A 24,157-nucleotide genomic window follows, 5' to 3' on the forward strand; every position below is an offset into this window, starting at 1 on the left:
TTTAATCGTAGAGTAATGAAACTTGCAGGGATTAGCTATTATGTAAAAAGATGGAAACAATCAAATTTTGGAAGGTCAAGGTTAAAGGTCAAGCAAAAAGTCCAATTCACGTTACGTAATCAGCCATAAGTTTGGACATCATTGTCGCAGAGACTCCAAACTTGGTTCATATTTGGGTGCATAAAAAATCCACGCCTATTAATGCATGTTAAGGTCAAAGATCAAGGTCGAGAAAAAGGACAAGAAATAAGCAGCCGCAGCAGGGGTCTGCACTCTACTGAGTGCCCCTCCAGTTTCAATTATATTGTTGCATGGAGAGCAATGTACCGGACACGTAAATTATAACAGTGGCTCACATATGATTATCTAGATGTCAATATTTGTGCCTATTGATAAAAGGATAACTTTCGTCATGTATATGTCAACATTTTCTTAACGAAGTTATTTCACTGGCTTTTATCTGTATATACTAAATCAATTACAGATTATATATATATATATATATATATATATATATATATATATATATATATATATATATATATATATGTGTGTGTGTGTGTGTGTGTGTGTGTGTGTGTGTGTGTGTGTATCAAAATTGAATTAATTGCTAAAATATTATTTAAAATTTCGTTGAATTAGTTGTTCTTTACTAATGACCATAACCCATGAACAAATTACCTACAATATATTTCCCGTTTACTTTGAACAAATATATCTATTCTACAGAGACTCATTAGCACAATAAAATGTTGAAAATTTATCTAATTTTTAACCAGTATCGTATCTAATTAATAAGAGTTTCCTGTTAAATGGACCAAAGCTTTAACACATCTATCCTAACAAAAAAGATTTGCCCTAAATTATTAATAGGGAAACATATTGGAAAAATGTGGTCTGGAAAGTAAAAACGCCACAGGAAGCGATAAAAAATAAAATGGAATGATCATACTTTATCAAATAGAGAATGAAATAAAAACGACTAAAAAATGGAAAGGGTAAAAATTTTAATGGCACTTCATATATAGCAGTAGCTACAGAATTGGTCCCTTAAGTTCTCTTGCTTGAGGGTACACCCAGGCACCCTATTCTATCTAATTTCTCTTCTGTTGTTTTGTTAAAATTTGTATAGTCTATGTCGTAAATTTTATTTTGATGTTGCAACTGTTCTTAGAATATTTTATGTTTCCTGGTTTCTTTCCTCACTAGGCTATTTTCCCTGTTTAGGCCCCTGGGCTTATAGCATCCTGCTTTTCCAACTAGGGTTGTAGCTTAGCGAGTAATAATAATAATAATAACAATAATAATAATAATAATAATAACAGAGATTGTAAAAGAAGCAGGGGGAGGAAGAGAAGACGATGTATTGACGAACTAAGAAAGTTTGTGGGCATGGACTGGCACAGAAAGACAATAAACAAACGCAAGAGGACGGGCATGTCTGAGGCCTTTGTTCTGCAGAGGACTAGTAACGGCTGATGATGATGATGATAATGATGATGACTCTTCAGGTGGTGGGTGGGGTAAAATTGTCTAAAATAACGATTAGGATAGCAAGAGTAAGTCTGAGACTCGTGGAGGGGATAAAAGAAGTAAAAAATGATTTGTTGAAGAACATTTTGAAAGAAATAAAAGTAGAGGGATGAAAGAGACTAGGAGATGAACGAAAAAAAAATGTATGGAGGGAAGAGATAAAAGAAAAACATATTCTAGAAATATATGCTAAGGAAAATATCGAGGAGAATAAATATTTTATAACATGGCAGATTTGGTTACAATATATAGAGCTACAACGACCTATATAAGATAACTGATAGAAAAATACCTCAAGGGGGAACTGTACTGGATTGTAAGCTGTGCAAGGCAGATGCAGAAGACATAGTCAATATCTTGCTTTACTGTCAAGAACTCTGTGAAAAGGAAAGAAAAAATAAATGAATTAATGAACCATATGAGGAGGAAAAGAAGAAAATAATTGGAAATATTTTATGTAAGAAGGAAGGATTATAAAAAAAGAAAAGAAATACGAGGAAATGAAAATAAAAAATAAATAAATAAAAAGAGAATCTTCTTCTATTATACCTAGCCCATTTTTTCTTTTTGTTATATTGTCAAGAACTCGGGGAAGAAAAATAAATAAATGAAATAAAGCCGCCACATGAAAAAGAAAAGAATAAAATAACTAAAAATCCTTTATTAAATGAGAAAGGAATAGAAACAGAAGCAATAAATAAGCCAAATATGGAAAAACGAGGAAAGAAAATCAATGAAATAAAGAAGGAAACTAAGGAGGGGCCGATGAAAAGGCAACGACTGACGATCAGTGGCTGAGGCGCTGAACCTGACCTTAAGTGAGTGACAGATTGGCAACTAAAAAAAAGTATAAAAACAGGTAAAGATGGACGTGTTTAAGTTATTCGAGTGGAACAACTCAGTTAAGGCCATAGAAAAGTTGGAAACCTTACTTCAGTGTGACAATTGGTAGGAAAAGACATCATATTGTTTTAATTTCAGTATTGACGCATATTAGATTTTACAAAAATGTTTGAGCATTTTATTTATTTCCACAGGAACTGATGTATAATTTCTCAATGTTTATATTGTTTCGTTCTCTTTAGTAGAGAAAATTACTTTATCATATAACCAAATTCATATCAATACTTAAATGTAAGGTGTGTGTAAGAATATGGGGTTAATATTTACTTGTGCACCGTCACTATAAAGCATCTAAACCTCAACTTCCCCATTAACGTGCAGTGTAATGATCGGAACCTTTGTATATCAGCAGCCAGTTCCTCCCACGTGCATAGAAAATGTGAATTTTTTTTCTCCATTTTCTAATCGTTCGTAAGATGTGGCCACTGTACTACAAAATCTGTGTCCGCTTTTCTACAAAATCTCTACATAAGAGTACCACCTATCGTAAACTTCCCCACCTAACCTACAAGCCTTGTCCTTACCTACTTAACTAATGGAACTAATGCCTAACCCCCCGCGACCGCCGTTATATTGCTGTATTCTGAGCCAGCCATCATCATACATACAGGTGGCCGCTGTCATACATACACCACTAATTATCAAAAATCTTGGTTACATTGAATGTCACAAGGGTAAAGTTATTCTGGACAAAGTGTCTTAAGGGATGTATGTATGATAGCAGCCACCTGTATGTATGATTATGGCTGACTAAGAATACGGCAGTGTAAGGTCACAGGGGGCCGTTAGCCCCCCACCATTAGGTAAGTAGTAAGGACATGGCTTGTAGGTTAGGTTAGGGAGGGAAGTTTAGTTTAGTTGGTATCCATTTTTTACACACGCTATAGGAACTGACAGCTGATATACAAAGGCTCCTGTTTTAAGTCAGTTTAGGTTGAGTGGGAAGGTGGTCCCCAAAAAGTAAGGGGATGGTGTCCTAGGTTGCATTAGGGGGAAATGGGCGACTACATTTGGCTAAAGTAAAAGAGTGATGTCTATGAACCAATTATTTCTTCAAAATATGTAATACTGGGTATGATTTGTGTTAAATAGATAAGAGTGAGTTCATGGGATTTTGTTTAAAAATCCAAATGCATGGGCACTTCAAGTCAGTCAACACTTGAAAATAAGTATGAATATCTATAAGATCATTTGCTGGAGGTTGGGTCACAGTTCAAAACATAAGTAAAAATGTTCTAACTTAGTTTCACCTAGCCTAATTTAGCCATCCGAACCAACCTCACCCTACCCTAACCTAACTATTATAAAAATTATATGATGCACCCAATCTTCTACAAACTACCTTATCTATATATTTTGAGAAAAAATTCAAAGCCAGCGTGAAACTAGGTTTAAAGGTTGCTCATGAATGGCAGAGGCAAGGGTCAGTGACAGTGCCCTAGACACTGACCATATACAAATATGATCAGTGCTAAAGCCCCCCTATCCACCGAAACTAGGACCAGGGAGGGCCAGTCAATGGCAGCTGAAGACTCAGCAGGCAGACCTATAGGCTCCCCAAAATCCCCCATCCTTAGCTCATAGGTATGGTGAGGTTGCTGACACTACAAGAAACTATCGAGCCTAAGCGGGTCTCGAACACCGGTTCAGTAGAGTGCCAGGCAAGGATGCTTCGAATATGGGTAGCTGTAGAGAAGTTCTTACAGTCAGATTAGGGTCCATGAGCCAAAGTTAGGAAAAGCTAGGGTCCATGTTTATATTTTACTGCTTTTGTTCCTGTTACCTTATCCAAAAATTGCTGATGTTCCAAAGTAGTCCCTTTCCAAGTAACACATTCACAAATACAACGTGAATAGGAAACGCAGAGCTAAACACATAGGAAACAATGGTCAGATACGGGATGAAAAACGCACGACCTCTCGAGAAATTGACTTATTCGTACTGGCGATTATGCCTGGCCTTGACCCGGACTGGATGAGTGTAAGATTGTGGGTACTGCCAGGTGTACAGTATGGGGGGAGAACTGGGGAGGCCTAACGGAAAATTTTTGTCGGTACGGGGGCTAACGCCCCAGATCTCCTGAGGAAGTGCCTCGTAAGTATAGCTAGGAAAAATACAAATTACTTAAAATTTGTTATTTTTTAATTATCCTAAGTGTAAATGCTGTATAAAATATAACATATAAAGTAATCAATTGCTTTCTTTTCAGCAAAGATATAGCTTATGATGCCAAGTGCCTGGGCCGTTGTGATCATTTTTTCTGCATAAAGTGTGTTAATACAATACAAAGTGGAACTTGCCCCAAATGCAAGTCTTCCGGACCCCCTTCCGAAATCCAAACAGATTCCATTGTTGCAAGCCTTGTAGCTTCAGCTAAGAATCTCAGACATCTTGTTGATCATGGAGAACGTGTGAGGTAAGTTCACTTATTTATCCAGCAATATTACTTAATTTAACACATTAAACTTTCCTGTACATTTTGAAAATTACTGTTTTTCAATATTAAACTTACCCGATAATCATGTAGCTGTCAACTCCGTTGCCCGACAGAATTCTACGGGAGGGATACGCCAGCTATCACTATACTAGAAGGGGGTGTACTCATCAGCGCCACCTGTGGCCAGGTACTGCAGTACTTCTTGTTGACACCACCTCAATTTTTCCTCTGTCGTGCTTCCGGCAAGACGTTCTGGGATACGCTTATAATTTTGGAGTATTGTTCACGGCTTTTGGTGAAGTATTTCTCTAAGATTTCAGCTTTCGCTATACTGGAAACTTTTCTATTAGCTTAGATAGCTTTTATTTGGTTTTGATTATTGGTTAACGATCTTTTTGCTTGATTTGGAATCCCCCTTGACTAGCTCTTTGATTCAAGATGTCTGACCTTTCACAAGCCCCACCCCATAGACGATGTAGGTCTTGTAATAGGCGTATTCCGAAGGCCTCGGTTGATCCTCACACCGCTTGTTCTGACTGTAGGGAAAGACCCTGTCAGTTGGAAGATCGATGTGAGGAATGCGCCGGACTTTCGGAACTTGAATTTGTTCGATTCCTTAAATATTCAACCAAGTTAGAGAGAGAGAGAGTTAGGAGGAGTTCTTTTCGCTCTTCACTTTTTTCCTCACCTCATGATCCTCAACCTTTTCCTCCCCCTGTAGTGGCTACCCCCGAACCTACTATTTGTGCTCAACCTGATATGTCCGTTGTTTTGCGTGCCATTCAGGCTTTAGGTGACAAAGTGGAATCGGTGGTTAGTGACCATAAGTCTCTTATGGCAGAAGTCAAAGAACTTAAGGTCAAAAGTGCAGTGGGAGGTGATAGTGCCAGTGCAGTGCCAAGTGCTAGTGTCAGTGCGGTGCCAAGTGCTAGTGTCAGTGTCAGTGTTTTGCGTGAGGGTACTTCTGTGCGTGCCAGTCGTCCTCCCAGTCCGGGACCTCTTGCAAGCTCCCAAGCCCAGGGGAGAAGCAATGTCGAAGGGCAAAAGGGTTCGGCAGGCCTTGATCGGCGCACAGAAGTATCCTCGGTGGTTGCGGGCGTGTCTTACAGAGACCGTCACTCCCACCCGCAGACGATTGAGCCCTTATTTTCCTCGTCTGCAGAAGAAATGTCGGGGAGAAAACGCTGGACTCAGGTCTCAAGACCTCTCAAACGCAAAGTCCAGACCTCAAGAGTTCTACAACCTGGTTGCAGTCATTGGATTAGCTCTGACTCTCCGCAGTCATCAGGTGACTGCACACCTCCTAAGAGAGGTAAGGTGATGCCGCAGCAGACCTCTTCTTCTGTTAAGGCTTTGCCTCAGCAGACCTTAGCGTCTGTCGACCCCAAGATGACTTTGCTGCAGTCCATGCAGTCACAGCTTGCGGTCTTAATGCGTGAGTGTCAGGCTGAGAAGGTTACACCTCCTCCTGCGAGCGCTCCGCCTCACCGCAGTCCAGTCTGCCAGGCGTACGAAGTTGAGGTTCCTCAGGCTACCTTACCGCGTTCTGAGTTACCAGTTTCCAGCGGTGTGCAGCAACCTCCGCCTTCCTTAAGGCAACCTCAGCAATGGGAGCAGGAGTCTTATGCCTTACTTCCTCCGCTTCCTCTTGCGGTTAAACCAGCGAGGCAACAACCTCTTGAGGTACGACAACCTCTTCCATCCATGAGGCAGCCACCTCAGCACTCGCTGCAGCGACCTCAACCCTCCTCAAGGCGAGAGCCTCAACTCCTAAGGCTAGCAATTCAGGAACCTCAACTCGCGAGACAGGAACTGCGTTCTGCGCAGCCGCTACCTCAACTCTCGCAGCTCACACCTCAGGAACCTCAACTCGTTCCTCAGGAACCTGCTACTGCGCATACGCAACCCTTACAGCAAGCGCAACTCTTGAGACAAGATACTCATGTTAGGAGTCAGCCACCTCAACCCATGCGCCTACCTTCCTCTACTCTTCTTGACCAGTCTTTGCAGCCTGAACCTCAGGTTTTAACTCAGCAACAGAGACTTGAGGATGAAACCACAAGCGTTTATGCACCCGCTTGTTCAGATTCTGCTGTTCAGCATACCGCTGTTACTTTACCTCTCACTTCGCTACACTCTGGTGATGAGGTTTCTGAGGAGGAAGCTGCACACCTTGATCCCTCTTCAGACGTGGAAGAACACAAGTCTTCTCCTCTACCCATTGACTTTCGTAAGGTCCTGGCTCTTTTCAGAGAGGTATACCCGGACCATTTTGTTTCTGCTACCCCCCGCTCTCCTCCATCTGAGTTTTCGCTGGGCATGCAACCTGTTAAGTCAACTTATACTAAGCTCGTCTTTGCTAGGTCCTCTAAGAGAGCTTTAAGAATATTAGGGGATTGGTTGCAGTCCAAACAGCAACTAGGGAAGACTTCCTTTATGTTCCCACCTACTAAGCTCACTTCTAAAGCGGGCGTATGGTATGCCACAGGAGAGGAACCAGGCTTGGGAGTCCCTGCCTCTGCCCAGGCTGACTTCTCAAGTTTGGTCGACTCTCCTCGTAGATCAGCAATGAGGCGCTCTAAGGTCTGCTGGACCTTTTCCGACTTAGACCACTTCTTAAAGGGTGTATTTCGTGCCTTTGAGATTTTCAATTTTCTCGACTGGTGCCTGGGGGCCTTGAGCAAGAAGACCTCCCCTGCAGACAAGGACTCAGCCATGCTTTTAATGTCCTGCATGGATAAAGCAATTCGGGATGGTTCTGGCGAGCTTGCATCAATGTTTGTTTCAGGAGTTCTTAAGAAAAGGGAGCAACTTTGCACCTTTCTTTCTTCCAGCATCACACCTTGTCAAAGGTCTCAACTCCTTTTTGCTCCGCTTTCTAAGTTCTTGTTCCCCGAAGAGCTTATCAAGGATTTGTCTGCGGCCATGATTCAGAAGGACACTCATGATCTTGTGGCCTCTTCAGCTCGTAAGGCTAAGGTTGCTCCCTCAGTTCCCAGGACTTACCGCACCCCAGTGGCTGATACTCCTGCTACAAGGTTTATTCCGCCCTTTCGTGGCAGAGCCCCCAGCCGAGGAAGCTCCCGTCCAGACTCTTCCAGGAGCAGGTCTAGGAAAGGTCCCAAGACTTCAAAAGGCAAACACTGACTCTCCTCCTCTCCAGACAGCAGTAGGAGCCAGACTCAAGACCTTCTGGCAAGCTTGGGAAAGAAGAGGTGCAGACGCCCAGTCTGTCAGGTGGCTCAGGGAGGGTTACAGGATACCATTCTGCCGCAAACCCCCTCTTACCACTTCTCCCATCAACCTCTCTCCCAACTACAAGGAAAAGGACAAGAGGCTAGCGTTACACCAGGAGGTGTCGCTCCTGTTACAGAAGAAGGCAGTGGTTATAGTCCGGGACCATCAATCCCCGGGCTTCTACAACCGTCTCTTTCTGGTGGCCAAGAAGACAGGAGGTTGGAGACCGGTGCTGGACGTCAGCGCGCTCAATGCTTATGTCACCAAGCAGACGTTCACTATGGAGACGACGAAGTCGGTCCTAGCAGCGGTCAGGCAGGAGGACTGGATGGTCTCGTTGGATCTGAAAGACGCTTACTTTCACGTTCCTATTCATCCAGACTCCCAACCTTTCCTGAGATTCGTTTTTGGAAAGGTTGTGTACCAATTCCAAGCCCTGTGTTTTGGCCTAAGCACAGCTCCTATGGTGTTTACGCATCTGATGAGGAATATTGCAAAATTCCTCCACTTATCGGACATCAGAGCCTCCCTTTATTTAGACGACTGGCTGTTGAGAGCCTCCACGAGTCGTCGCTGTCTGGAGAGTCTCAACTGGACTTTGGACTTGATCAAGGAACTGGGTCTATTAGTCAACTTAGAAAAGTCCCAGCTCATTCCCTCCCAATCCATAGTTTACCTGGGAATGGAGATTCGGAGTCAGGATTTTCGGGCTTTTCCATCGGCCCCAAGGATAAGCCAAGCCCTAGAATGCATCCTGAGCATGCTGAAGAGGAACAGTTGCTCGGTGAGACAGTGGATGAGTCTCACAGGGACCCTGTCATCGTTAGCCCTGTTCGTCGAGTTAGGGAGACTCCACCTCCGCCCTCTCCAATTCCATCTAGCAGGCAGCTCATTGGGACAAGGATTTGACGCTCGAAGCAGTCTCTATCTCTGTCACCAAAGAGATGAAGACCACTCTCTTGTGGTGGAAGACCAACCTCCTTCTCAAGGAGGGCCTATCGTTAGCGATTCAGACCCCCAATCTTCATCTCTTCTCGGATGCATCAGACTCGGGCTGGGGCGCGACCTTGAACGGACAGGAATGCTCGGGAACGTGGAACAGGGAACAGGAAACGCTCCACATCAACTGCAAGGAGCTACTGGCAGTTCATATGGCCCTAATGAACTTCAAGTCCCTCCTGCTAGGCAAAGTGGTGGAGGTGAACTCCGACAACACCACAGCCTTGGCTTACATCTCCAAGCAGGGAGGGACCCATTCGAGGAACCTGTACGAGATAGCAAGGGACCTCCTCATTTGGTCAAGAAGTCTAAACCTCACTCTAGTAACGAGGTTCATTCAGGGCAACATGAACGTCTCAGCAGATCGCCTAAGCAGAAAAGATCAAGTCATCCCCACGGAATGGACCCTTCACAAGAGCGTGTGCAACAGACTTTGGACCTTGTGGGGTCAGCCTACGATAGATCTGTTTGCCACCTCCATGACCAAGAGGCTTCCTTTGTACTGTTCCCCAGTTCCAGACCCAGCTGCAGTTCATGTGGATGCTTTTCTGCTGAATTGGTCCCATCTCGACCTTTACGCATTCCCACCGTTCAAGATCATCAACAGAGTCATTCAGAAGTTCGTCTCGCACGAAGGGACACGGCTGACGCTGGTTGCTCCCCTTTGGCCTGCAAGAGAATGGTTCACAGAGGTACTACAATGGCTGGTCGACGTCCCCAGGACTCTCCCTCTAAGAGTGGACCTTCTACGTCAACCTCACGTAGACAAGGTGCACCCAAACCTCCACGCTCTTCGTCTGACTGCCTTCAGACTGTCGAAAGATTCGCTAGAGCTAGAGGCTTTTCGAAGGAGGCAGCCAGTGCGATTGCCAGAGCAAGGAGGGTATCCACTCGTAGAGTCTACCAATCCAAGTGGGAAGTCTTCCGAAGCTGGTGTAGAGCCAATGCAGTTTCCTCTACCAATACCTCTGTAACCCAAATAGCTGACTTCCTATTACATCTAAGGAATGAGAGATCCCTTTCGGCTCCTACGATTAAAGGGTACAGAAGTATGTTGGCTTCAGTTCTCCGCCACAGAGGTTTGGACCTTTCTTCCAACAAGGACCTTCAAGACATCCTTAAGTCTTTCGAGACTTCTAAAGAACGTCGTTTACCCACTCCAGGCTGGAATCTAGACGTAGTCTTAAGGTTCCTTATGTCTCCTAGGTTCGAACCTCTCCAGTCAGCTTCCTTCAAGGACCTTACCCTCAAGACTCTTTTCCTCGTCTGCCTTGCAACAGCTAAAAGAGTCAGTGAGGTTCACGCCTTCAGCAAGAACATTGGGTTCACATCCGAATCTGCAACATGTTCTTTACAGCTCGGATTTTTAGCTAAGAATGAACTTCCTTCACGTCCTTGGCCTAGATCGTTTGAAATTCCTAGCCTTTCCAACATGGTGGGTAACGAGCTAGAAAGAGTTCTTTGCCCTGTCAGAGCTCTGAAATATTATCTTAATAGGTCAAAACCTATTCGAGGACAGTCAGAAGCCTTATGGTGTGCAATCAAGAAACCTTCGATGCCCATGTCCAAAAACGGAGTTTCGTATTATATAAGGCTTCTGATTAGAGAAGCCCATTCTCACATGAAGGATGAAGACCTTGCTTTGCTGAAGGTAAGGACCCACGAAGTGAGAGCCGTAGCCACTTCGATGGCCTTTAATAAGAACCGTTCTCTGCAGAGCATTATGGATGCAACTTATTGGAGGAGCAAGTCAGTGTTTGCATCATTTTATCTTAAAGATGTCCAGTCTCTTTACGAGAACTGCTACACCCTGGGACCATTCGTAGCAGCGAGTGCAGTAGTAGGTGAGGGCTCAGCCACTACATTCCCTTAATCCCATAACCTTTTTTAACCTTTCTCTTGAATGCTTTTATTGTTGTTTTTTGGGTTGTTACGGTAGGCTAAGAAGCCTTCCGCATCCTTTTTTGATTTGGCGGGTGGTCAATTCATTCTTGAGAAGCGCCTGGGTTAGAGGTTGTGTAGAGGTCCTTTAGTATGGGTTGCAGCCCTGTATACTTTAGCACCTTAGAGTTGATTCAGCCTCCTAAGAGGAACGCTGCGCTCAGTAAGGAAGACGAACTTATTAATGGCAGAGTAACGGTTCAAGTCGACTTCCTTACCAGGTACTTATTATTTCATTGTTATTCTGAATAACTGATTATATGAAATACGGGATACTTAGCTATCCTTTAGTCATGTACACTGGTTTTCACCCACCCCCCTGGGTGTGAATCAGCTACATGATTATCGGGTAAGTTTAATATTGAAAAATGTTATTTTCATTAGTAAAATAAATTTTTGAATATACTTACCCGATAATCATGATTTAATTGACCCACCCTTCCTCCCCATAGAGAACCAGTGGACCGAGGAAAAATTGAGGTGGTGTCAACAAGAAGTACTGCAGTACCTGGCCACAGGTGGCGCTGGTGAGTACACCCCCTTCTAGTATAGTGATAGCTGGCGTATCCCTCCCGTAGAATTCTGTCGGGCAACGGAGTTGACAGCTACATGATTATCGGGTAAGTATATTCAAAAATTTATTTTACTAATGAAAATAACATATTTACTTATACCGAATAATTCTATTTAGACTTACAATTACTATGGCAGCTCATGAAATCTGTATGGAATATACTGTATGAGTAGACTTTGCATTTTGATATTCATATGCTATACTGTACTATATTTTGGTACTTATGAGATTATTTTATTTTTATGTATATATAAATCTTTTACAGTACTATTTTACATTTTATATAAATTGCCAAGTTAGTGAAGAGTATTGCGTATAGATTATACTTAGTAGTACACATTCACGAAGATCTTTATTTACATAAAATTTGACAGACAAATTTGATAGCCATTGCAGTGTATTTAACTGTGATTGTATTGCAGTCTTCTCCCTTTTCCCAAGGTATTCTTACTCATCTGGTTTCTTGTCGGTTTGAATGTTTCTTGAGGTGTATAAAATATATATAGGTATATACGGTATAGATATGTGTGAGTATTTATTTATCTACAAGTTTGTGCTAAAGAATTTTCAAGTGTTATGGTAGCCTATTGGAAAGTCAGGTACAGTATTTGAACCCTTCTCATGCCTAATACCTTCCAGTAGTATCTGCAACCTCACCATCCTTGTGAGCTATGGTAGGTGGGGGTGGTTGGTGTCCATCATCAGCCATTGCCTGGACCTCCCTGGTCCCTGCTTTGGTGGAGACGGGCGTGAGCACTGATCATACGTGTATATGCTCTGTCTCTTGGACTTTTTTTCTGTTCCATTCTCAGCTTGGGGTACCCTTTAACCTTTAAGGGAACACACTGGATACCTTTTGATTACTTTATTGTTGTAAGGTGTAAGGCCACTAAAAGTATTGTTAGTATTTTATCTTCATGGCCCATAATAGGACACGAATAATAAATGTATATAATGGAAATGGATAAAAATTCTTAAGTATTAATCATTTTGATAATATATTAATATTCAGCTAAACCTTTGGAATTACTGTAGTACCTTAGTTTATGAGAAACTTTGAATATGACAAAATCGGTATACAAGCATTGTATCGGTCTGCAAGCAAAACTTATGCATAGTATAGACATATTTTGTGGACTAGTACTAAGTAGAATAGCACAAAAGCATTGTTCACACTATGCTTATGTGATTCTTACCTAATTTTCATGTCATTTTAAAGAAAAGGCAAAGGCAGTTATCTATAGGTAAGTTTCTCGTCAAATTTGAACGTAAGAATATAAAAAAAAAAGCAAGGTGGAAGAAAGGAAGCAGGAATGGAGGTATAGTTGAACACTAAAAAGTGGATGTAGCTAGGGCCCAAAAGGATCAACAATAAAGGATTGTAGGTACTTTCTTATTGCTGATAATAGTACATACATATACCAAAGGCACTTCCCCCAATTTTGGGGGGTAGCCGACATCAAGAAGAAACAAAACAGAAAAGGGGACCTCTACTCTCTACGTTCCTCCAGCCTAACCAGGGACTCAGCCGAGTTCAGCTGGTACTGCTAGGGTGCCACAGCCCAACCTCCCACATTTCCACCACAGATGAAGCTTCATACTGAGTCCCCTACTGCTGCTACCTCCGCGGTCATCTAAGGCACCTGAGGAAGCAGCAGGGCCTACCGGAATTGCGTCACAATCGCTCGCCATTCATTCCTATTTCTAGCACGCTCTCTTGCCTCTCTCACATCTATCCTCCTATCACCCAGAGCTTTCTTCACACCATCCATCCACCCAAACCTTGGCCTTCCTCTAGTACTTCTCCCATCAACTCTTGCATTCATCACCTTCTTTAGCAGACAGCCATTTTCCATTCTCTCAACATGGCCAAACCACCTCAACACATTCATATCCACTCTAGCCACTAACTCATTTCTTACACCCGTTCTCACCCTCACCACTTCGTTCCTAACCCTATCTACTCGAGATACACCAGCCATACTCCTCAGACACTTCATCTCAAACACATTCAATTTCTGTCTCTCCATCACTTTCATTCCCCACAACTCCGATCCATACATCACAGTTGGTACAATCACTTTCTCATATAGAACTCTCTTTACATTCATGCCCAACCCTCTATTTTTTACTATTCCCTTAACTGCCCCCAACACTTTGCAACCTTCATTCACTCTCTGACGTACATCTGCTTCCACTCCACCATTTGCTGCAACAACAGACCCCAAGTACTTAAACTGATCCACCTCCTCAAGTAACTCTCCATTCAACATGACATTCAACCTTGCACCACCTTCCCTTCTCGTACATCTCATAACCTTACTCTTACCCACATTAACTCTCAACTTCCTTCTCTCACACACCCTTCCAAATTCTGTCACTAGTCGGTCAAGGTTCTCTTCTGTGTCTGCTACCAGTACAGTATCATCCGCAAACAACAACTGATTTACCTCCCATTCATGATCATTCTCGCCTACCAGTTTTAATCCTCGTCCAAGCACTCGAGCATTCACCTCTCTCACCACTCCATCAACATACAAGTTAAACAACCACGGCAACATCACACATCCCTGTCTCAGCCCCACTCTCACCGGAAACCAATCGCTCACTTCATTTCCTATTCTAACACATGCTTTACTACCTTTGTAGAAACTTTTCACTGCTTGCAACAACCTTCCACCAACTCCATATAACCTCATCACATTCCAAATTGCTTCCCTATCAACTCTATCATATGCTTTCTCCAGATCCATAAACGCAACATACACCTCCTTACCTTTTGCTAAATATTTCTCGCATATCTGCCTAATTGTAAAAATCTGATTCATACAACCCCTACCTCTTCTAAAACCACCCTGTACTTCCAAGATTGCATTCTCTGTTTTATCCTTAATCCTATTAATCAGTACTCTACCATACACTTTTCCAACTACACTCAACAAACTAATACCTCTTGAATTACAACACTCATGATAATAGTAAATGCTCTAAAGTTGTTGGGATCTTTGATTGTGTAATCCATTCATATTCCTATTCTTTTTCTGTTCCTACTTATTCACATTCTTTTTTATTTTTTATTTCATTACTCTTTTACTTTAATATAAGAATACAAATACATTTGCATATTGTCCTTATTTCAAATGTTTTACAGTAATTGCTCTTCTTTTAGGAGGGTCTTAATCATTTTAATATTTAATTTGTGAAGACATCTTTTAACACAGTTTTTTTTAGTGTCTAAGGTTACCCAGTAACCTAGCTTTTCTCTCCCAATCCCATCCTTGTTTTAAACTTTTGTTGAATACAAAAGATAGCGGGTATATTTAGGCATATATGATGACACATCAGTTTGTTTTATGTTTAAAAGCTTAATTTTTAGAAATTGGCAAGTTTACAATGGGAAATAAAGTTAGGTGTATAAAATACATATACAGTAGGTAGGCCTATTTGTAGATATAAATAAAATGTGTATAAAATATATATAGGTACTGTATAAATAGAAATGTCTGTATTTAATTATTTACGATAGTTTTTTTACATTAGAGGGTAGTACCCACAAGTGCTATTTTTCTAGACTTTATAAAGCAATTATGGGATGAGTTTGCTGGCCCCGTACAGTACTCTTCCAGTGACTGTTTAAGGAGCTTATATACTAATGGTGTCTGTCTTTTCCAGATGGTCATCCATTCAAGTAATGACCAGACCTATGTCAACTAATGTTGACCATAAAAGCCTTATAGAAATGGTTTGAATGCTGTAAAATATTGGAATAATAATGGAGATTAAGAGGTCTTTTTATGTTGATGTGTAAGAGTACACAGCATTGAGGTAAAAATTACATTTCACTTTTGTTGTGCATTTCTCTACCTTGCCTTGACAGCTTTGGGAAAGGAAACACAACCTCAACGTTACCTCACACGCGGGAAAGTTGCACCAAGCCGTCTAGATCTCAGCACCGCGGGACTTCTAAAACCAAGGAGTCGCTGAACAAAACCAGTTTGCGGGATAAATGCTCTCACACCAAAGGTGGAATAAGTAAGGCGAAGAAAGATCTGAATAACAGCAAGGTTAAGAGTAAAGCCAAGCAACTCAAAGGGTAGGTTAATCGCTAAATGTGACATTATATCGACTGCATTAGTTCCTGTGCAAAATTGGATCTATTAATATGTCTTTCTTGTTTCCTTATGTTGTATTACAAGATGTTTTATGCTGAATTTCAAGCAATTTATGGCAACTTCTATGAATTAATTTTATTAATTAACTTATGATGGTACTGTATGTTAAGTTTCTATTATATCTATCTAAGAGTAAAGAAGTAATACATGATATTTGTACTTTTACAAAGTAAAGAACATAGAAAACTATTAGCATTCAGGTAAAATTCATATGAAAAAACTTGCTTTAGTGTGAAAACTATTGCTACAGTATTTGAATATATGTGTTACTGTATTTGTTATATTGAAAATATATCATTATACTTTCCCAATTTACTAGTTCCACGATCTTTTCTTTAATTTAACAATGGCAAAGCATTCCTTATTTTTTTTTCAGTATTAGTCAGTAAGACATATTGACTACAAGTTGCTATATTTGTAATCTAAAATTTTTTTCTATATACAGTATCTGTTGTTTAAAGGTTTGCATGCTTGGGATTAATGGGCAATCTCATTATAAACTGTGATTATTATTATAATTTCAGATATCTGGTAAGCTAATAAATTTATATAACTAAACTGAAAACTGCCAATTTTTACATATGCCTCAATCTGCGATTAAACTGTGAAATAAGTTGTTCGAAAAGAACTGTTCTATTTACCAGCAGTCGGGTAGAAGTGGGATCAAATTAACTGGCTCACTTATTGTACTAAAGGTACTATAGCAGACTGATATGATTCTACGCCACTCAATTGTTACGCTTCGGAAGTTATTTGAAGGAATTTAAAGTATTTTTTTCATGGCTTCTTTTTTTTATAATTTTGTGGAAGGGTCATTTTTCAATATTAAACTTACCCGATAATCATGTAGCTGTCAACTCCGTTGCCCGACAGAATTCTACGGGAGGGATACGCCAGCTATCACTATACTAGAAGGGGGTGTACTCACCAGCGCCACCTGTGGCCAGGTACAGTACTGCAGTACTTCTTGTTGACACCACCTCAATTTTTCCTCTGTCGTGCTTCCGGCAAGACGTTCTTGGATACGCTTATGATTTTGGAGTATTGTTCACGGTTTTTGGTGAAGTATTTCTCTAAGATTTCAGCTATTAGCTATACTGGAAACTTCTATTAGCTTAGATAGCTTTTATTTGGTTTTGATTAATGGTTAACGATCTTTTGCTTGATTTGGAATCCCCCTTGACTAGCTCTTTGATTCAAGATGTCTGACCCTTCACAAGCCCCACCCCATAGACGATGTAGGTCTTGTAATAGGCGTATTCCGAAGGCCTCGGTTGATCCTCACACCGCTTGTTCTGACTGTAGGGAAAGACCCTGTCAGTTGGAAGATCGATGTGAGGAATGCGCCGGTCTTTCGGAACTTGAATTTGTTCGATTTCTTAAATATTCAACCAAGTTAGAGAGAGAGAGAGTTAGGAGGAGTTCTTCTCGCTCTTCGCTTTTTTCCTCACCTCATGATCCTCAACCTTTTCCTCCCCCTGTAGTGGCTACCCCCGAACATACTATTTGTACTCAACCTGATATGTCCGATGTTTTGCGTGCCATTCAGGCTTTAGGTGACAAAGTGGAATCGGTGGTTAGTGACCATAAGTCTCTCTTGGCAGACGTCAAAGAGCTTAAGGTCAAAAGTGCAGTGGGAGGTGATAGTGCCAGTGCTGTGCCAAGTGCTAGTGTCAGTGCGGTGCCGAGTGCTAGTGTCAGTGTCAGTGTTGTGCGTGAGGGTACTTCTGTGCGTGCCAGTCGTCCTCCCAGTCCTGGACCTCTTGCAAGCTCCCAAGCCCAGGGGAGAAGCAATGTCGAAGGGCAAAAGGGTTCGGCAGGCCTTGATCGGCGCACAGAAGTATCCTCGGTGGTTGCGGGCGTGTCTTACAGAGACCGTCACTCCCACCCGCAGACGATTGAGCCCTTATTTTGCTCGTCTGCAGAAGAAATGTCGGGGAGAAAACGCTGGACTCAGGTCTCTAGACCTCTTAAACGTGAAGTCCAGACCTCAAGAGTTCTACAACCTGGATGCAGTCATTGGATTAGCTCTGACTCTCCGCTGTCATCAGGTGACTGCACACCTCCTAAGAGAGGTAAGGCGATGCCTCAACAGACCTCATCTTCTGTTAAGGCTTTGCCTCAGCAGACCTTAGCATCTGTTGACCCCAAGATGACTTTGCTGCAGTCCATGCAGTCACAGCTTGCGGTTTTAATGCGTGAGTTTCAGGCTGAGAAGGTTACACCTCCTCCTGCGAGCGCTCCGCCTCACCGCAGTCCAGTCTGCCAGGCGTACGAAGTTGAGGTTCCTCAGGCTACCTTACCGCGTTCTGAGTTGCCAGTTACCAGCGGTGTGCAGCAACCTCAGCCTTCCTTAAGACAACCTCAACAATGGGAGCAGGAGTCTTATGCCTTACTTCCTCCTCTTCCTCTTGCGGATAGACCATCGAGGCAACAACCTCTTGAGGTACGACAACCTCTTCCATCCATGAGGCAGCCACCTCAGCTCTCGCTGCAGCGACCTCAACTCTCCTCAAGGCGAGAGCCTCAACTCTTAAGGCTAGCACCTCAGGAACCTCAACTCGCGAGACAGGAACTGCGTTCTGCGCAGCCACTACCTCAACTCTCGCAGCTCACACCTCAGGAACCTCAACTCGCTCCTCAGGAACCTGCTACTGCGCATCCGCAACCCTTGCAGCAAGCGCAACGCTTGAGACAGGAAGCTCATGCTAGGAGTCAGCCACCTCAACCCATGCGCCTACCTTCCTCTACTCTTCTTGACCAGTCTTTGCAGCCTGAACCTCAGGTTTTAACTCAGCAACAGAGACTTGAGGATGAAACCACAAGTGTTTATGCACCCGCTTGTTCAGATTCTGCTGTTCAGCATACCGCTGTTACTTTACCTCTCACTTCGCTACACTCTGGTGATGAGGTTTCTGAGGAGGAAGCTGCGCACCTTGATCCCTCTTCGGACGTGGAGGAACCCAAGTCTTCTCCTCTACCCATTGACTTTCGTAAGGTCCTGGCTCTTTTCAGAGAGGTATACCCGGATCATTTTGTTTCTGCTACCCCCCGCTCTCCTCCATCTGAGTTTTCGCTGGGCATGCAACCTGTTAAGTCAGCCTATACTAAGCTCGTCTTTGCTAGATCCTCTAAGAGAGCTTTAAGAATATTAGGGGATTGGTTGCAGTCCAAACAGCAACTAGGGAAGACTTCCTTTATGTTCCCACCTACTAAGCTCACTTCTAAGGCGGGCGTATGGTATGCCACAGGAGAGGAACCAGGCTTGGGAGTCCCTGCCTCTGCCCAGGCTGACTTCTCAAGTTTGGTCGACTCTCCTCGTAGATCAGCGATGAGGCGCTCTAAGGTCTGCTGGACCTTTTCCGACGTAGACCACTTCTTAAAGGGTGTATTTCGTGCCTTTGAGATTTTCAATTTTCTCGACTGGTGCCTGGGGGCCTTGAGCAAGAAGACCTCCCCTGCGGACAAGGACTCAGCCATGCTTATAATGTCCTGCATGGATAAAGCAATTCGGGATGGGTCCGGCGAGCTTGCATCAATGTTTGTTTCAGGAGTTCTTAAGAAAAGGGAGCAACTTTGCACTTTTCTTTCTTCCAGCATCACACCTTGTCAAAGGTCCCAACTCCTTTTTGCTCCGCTTTCTAAGTTCTTGTTCCCCGAAGAGCTTATCAAGGATTTGTCTGCGGCCCTGATTCAGAAGGACACTCATGATCTTGTGGCCTCTTCAGCTCGTAAGGCTAAGGTTGCTCCCTCAGTTCCCAGGACTTACCGCACCCCAGTGGCTGATACTCCTGCTACAAGGTTTATTCCGCCCTTTCGTGGCAGAGCCCCCAGCCGAGGAAGCTCCCGTCCAGACTCTTCCAGGAGCAGGTCTAGGAAAGGTCCCAAGACTTCAAAAGGCAAACACTGACTCTCCTCCTCTCCAGACAGCAGTAGGAGCCAGACTCAAGACCTTCTGGCAAGCTTGGGAAAGAAGAGGTGCAGACGCCCAGTCTGTCAGGTGGCTAAGGGAGGGTTACAGGATACCATTCTGCCGCAAACCCCCTCTGACCACTTCTCCCATCAACCTCTCTCCCAACTACAAGGAAAAGGACAAGAGGCTAGCGTTACACCAGGAGGTGTCGCTCCTGTTACAGAAGAAGGCAGTGGTTATAGTCCGGGACCATCAATCCCCGGGCTTCTACAACCGTCTCTTTCTGGTGGCCAAGAAGACAGGAGGTTGGAGACCGGTGCTGGACGTCAGCGCGCTCAATGCTTATGTCACCAAGCAGACGTTCACTATGGAGACGACGAAGTCGGTCCTAGCAGCGGTCAGGCAGGAGGACTGGATGGTCTCGTTGGATCTGAAAGACGCTTACTTTCACGTTCCTATTCATCCAGACTCCCAACCTTTCCTGAGATTCGTTTTTGGAAAGGTTGTGTACCAATTCCAAGCCCTGTGTTTTGGCCTAAGCACAGCTCCTATGGTGTTTACGCATCTGATGAGGAATATTGCAAAATTCCTCCACTTATCGGACATCAGAGCCTCCCTTTATTTAGACGACTGGCTGTTGAGAGCCTCCACGAGTCGTCGCTGTCTGGAGAGTCTCAACTGGACTTTGGACTTGACCAAGGAACTGGGTCTATTAGTCAACATAGAAAAGTCCCAGCTCATTCCCTCCCAATCCATAGTTTACCTGGGAATGGAGATTCGGAGTCAGGATTTTCGGGCTTTTCCATCGGCCCCAAGGATAAGCCAAGCCCTAGAATGCATCCTGAGCATGCTGAAGAGGAACAGTTGCTCGGTGAGACAGTGGATGAGTCTAACAGGGACCCTGTCATCGTTAGCCCTGTTCGTCGAGTTAGGGAGACTCCACCTCCGCCCTCTCCAATTCCATCTAGCAGCTCATTGGGACAAGGATTTGACGCTCGAAGCAGTCTCTATTCCTGTCACCAAAGAGATGAAGACCACTCTCTTGTGGTGGAAGACCAACCTCCTTCTCAAGGAGGGCCTATCGTTAGCGATTCAGACCCCCAATCTTCATCTCTTCTCGGATGCATCAGACTCGGGCTGGGGCGCGACCTTGAACGGACAGGAATGCTCGGGAACATGGAACAGGGAACAGGAAACGCTCCACATCAACTGCAAGGAGCTGCTGGCAGTTCATATGGCCCTAATGAACTTCAAGTCCCTCCTGCTAGGCAAGGTGGTGGAGGTGAACTCCGACAACACCACAGCCTTAGCTTACATCTCCAAGCAGGGAGGGACCCATTCGAGGAACCTGTACGAGATAGCAAGGGACCTCCTCATTTGGTCAAGAAGTCTAAACCTCACTCTAGTAACGAGGTTCATTCAGGGCAACATGAACGTCTCAGCAGATCGCCTAAGCAGAAAAGATCAAGTCATCCCCACGGAATGGATCCTTCACAAGAGCGTGTGCAACAGACTTTGGACCTTGTGGGGTCAACCTACGATAGATCTGTTTGCTACCTCCATGACCAAGAGGCTTCCTTTGTACTGTTCCCCAGTTCCAGACCCAGCAGCAGTTCATGTGGATGCTTTTCTGCTGAATTGGTCCCATCTCGACCTTTACGCATTCCCACCGTTCAAGATCATCAACAGAGTCATTCAGAAGTTCGTCTCGCACGAAGGGACACGGCTGACGCTGGTTGCTCCCCTTTGGCCTGCAAGAGAATGGTTCACAGAGGTACTACAATGGCTGGTCGACGTTCCCAGGACTCTCCCTCTAAGAGTGGACCTTCTACGTCAACCTCACGTAGACAAGGTACACCCAAACCTCCACGCTCTTCGTCTGACTGCCTTCAGACTGTCGAAAGATTCGCTAGAGCTAGAGGCTTTTCGAAGGAGGCAGCCAGAGCGATTGCCAGAGCAAGGAGGGTATCCACTCGTAGAGTCTACCAATCCAAGTGGGAAGTCTTCCGAAGCTGGTGTAGAGCCAATGCAGTTTCCTCTACCAATACCTCTGTAACCCAAATAGCTGACTTCCTATTACATCTAAGGAATGAGAGATCCCTTTCGGCTCCTACGATTAAAGGGTACAGAAGTATGTTGGCTTCAGTTCTCCGCCACAGAGGTTTGGACCTTTCTTCCAACAAGGACCTTCAAGACATCCTTAAATCTTTCGAGACTTCTAAAGAACGTCGTTTATCCGCTCCAGGCTGGAATCTAGACGTAGTCTTAAGGTTCCTTATGTCTCCTAGGTTCGAACCTCTCCAGTCAGCTTCCTTCAAGGACCTTACCCTCAAGACTCTTTTCCTCGTCTGCCTTGCAACAGCTAAAAGAGTTAGTGAGGTTCACGCCTTCAGCAAGAACATTGGGTTCACATCCGAATCTGCAACATGTTCTTTACAGCTCGGATTTTTAGCTAAGAATGAACTTCCTTCACGTCCTTGGCCTAGATCGTTTGAAATTCCTAGCCTTTCCAACATGGTGGGTAACGAGCTAGAAAGAGTTCTTTGCCCTGTCAGAGCTCTGAAATATTATCTTAATAGGTCAAAACCTATACGAGGACAGTCAGAAGCCTTATGGTGTGCAATCAAGAAACCTTCGATGCCCATGTCCAAAAACGGAGTTTCGTATTATTTAAGGCTTCTGATTAGAGAAGCCCATTCTCACATGAAGGATGAAGACCTTGCTTTGCTGAAGGTAAGGACCCACGAAGTGAGAGCCGTAGCCACTTCGATGGCCTTTAATAAGAACCGTTCTCTGCAGAGCATTATGGATGCAACTTATTGGAGGAGCAAGTCAGTGTTTGCATCATTTTATCTTAAAGATGTCCAGTCTCTTTACGAGAACTGCTACACCCTGGGACCATTCGTAGCAGCGAGTGCAGTAGTAGGTGAGGGCTCAGCCACTACATTCCCTTAATCCCATAACCTTTTTTAACCTTTCTCTTGAATGCTTTTATTGTTGTTTTTTGGGTTGTTACGGTAGGCTAAGAAGCCTTCCGCATCCTTTTTTGATTTGGCGGGTGGTCAATTCATTCTTGAGAAGCGCCTGGGTTAGAGGTTGTGTAGAGGTCCTTTAGTATGGGTTGCAGCCCTGTATACTTTAGCACCTTAGAGTTGATTCAGCCTCCTAAGAGGAACGCTGCGCTCAGTAAGGAAGACGAACTTATTAATGGCAGAGTAACGGTTCAAGTCGACTTCCTTACCAGGTACTTATTATTTCATTGTTATTCTGAATAACTGATTATATGAAATACGGGATACTTAGCTATCCTTTAGTCATGTACACTGGTTTTCACCCACCCCCCTGGGTGTGAATCAGCTACATGATTATCGGGTAAGTTTAATATTGAAAAATGTTATTTTCATTAGTAAAATAAATTTTTGAATATACTTACCCGATAATCATGATTTAATTGACCCACCCTTCCTCCCCATAGAGAACCAGTGGACCGAGGAAAAATTGAGGTGGTGTCAACAAGAAGTACTGCAGTACCTGGCCACAGGTGGCGCTGGTGAGTACACCCCCTTCTAGTACTGTATAGTGATAGCTGGCGTATCCCTCCCGTAGAATTCTGTCGGGCAACGGAGTTGACAGCTACATGATTATCGGGTAAGTATATTCAAAAATTTATTTTACTAATGAAAATAACATATTTTGTTATATATACTATTACAGTTTGCTACAGGATGAAATTCAGGCTGAAGAACAACCATGGCAGTCTTATTGTAGTTCTTGGTATTTATTATTCTCTTGTGCAATTTTAAAAAGAATTATGAAAATATATCTATAAAACTGGTAAAAAATATTTGATTGAAATGCTAAAAGAATAATAATTAATAGTTAAGAAAAAATGTACAGTTCTGTAAATTACATAAAATGAATTGAAATGTCAACTTCTGTTTTCAGAATTAGGCCATAATGGTTATTTACTTGTTCTTCATATTTTACTTGCAAGTATTTTATTCACTAATTGAAAATTATTCAAAACAAATTGGTCACACTCATTTTACTTGTCCTACAGATTTATTCTTAAATTGTAAAGAAGGTAATTGTATGATAGCTTACAACTTTATATATAATCTAATAGACTGACGAATAAAAATTATTTTTTCTCATTGCATTGTTTAAAGAATGGATCCTACCAGTAATGAGAGGATTTGAGAAAATTCCTTTTAAATCCAAAGGTTGACTGTCTTTTCTTCCAAGAATTATGAACTAGAAGAGCATTGGCTTTAGTTTATGAACAAATTAAAAAAAAAAATGTCAAATGCAATGGAATACATCGATAAATTTTTGAGATAATGAAATAAAAAAAAATAATTTACAGAGTTGCCCTTTAGCTTATCAAATGTTTCAGGGATCTGGACTTCTAACGAGCAGAAAAATCTGATAAGTGAGAAAAACCTTAT

At 43.1% G+C, this 24,157-nt stretch overlaps 1 protein-coding gene across 3 annotated transcripts; it reads left to right on the top strand.

Moving 5' to 3' along the window:
• The first annotated feature begins 2,312 nt into the window (after positions 1–2,312).
• LOC137634539 (BRCA1-associated RING domain protein 1-like) lies at positions 2,313–23,842 on the top strand. 3 transcript variants are annotated; one of them, XM_068366988.1, is made up of 4 exons: positions 2,313–2,481; positions 4,646–4,852; positions 15,502–15,717; positions 23,424–23,842. In XM_068366988.1, the coding sequence occupies exons 1-4, from the start codon at positions 2,399–2,401 to the stop codon at positions 23,536–23,538; spliced, it is 621 nt and encodes a 206-aa protein (XP_068223089.1). In that variant the 5' UTR covers positions 2,313–2,398; the 3' UTR covers positions 23,539–23,842. The 3 variants fall into 3 exon arrangements, with proteins under 3 accessions (XP_068223089.1, XP_068223090.1, XP_068223092.1); XM_068366989.1 differs by having other exon boundaries at positions 23,434–23,841; XM_068366991.1 differs by lacking the exon at positions 23,424–23,842 and having other exon boundaries at positions 2,315–2,481; positions 15,502–16,610.
• The last annotated feature ends 315 nt before the right edge of the window (positions 23,843–24,157 follow it).

Source organism: Palaemon carinicauda, chromosome 44, assembly GCF_036898095.1.
Source record: "Palaemon carinicauda isolate YSFRI2023 chromosome 44, ASM3689809v2, whole genome shotgun sequence".
In the NCBI taxonomy this organism is placed as follows: domain Eukaryota; kingdom Metazoa; phylum Arthropoda; class Malacostraca; order Decapoda; family Palaemonidae; genus Palaemon; species Palaemon carinicauda.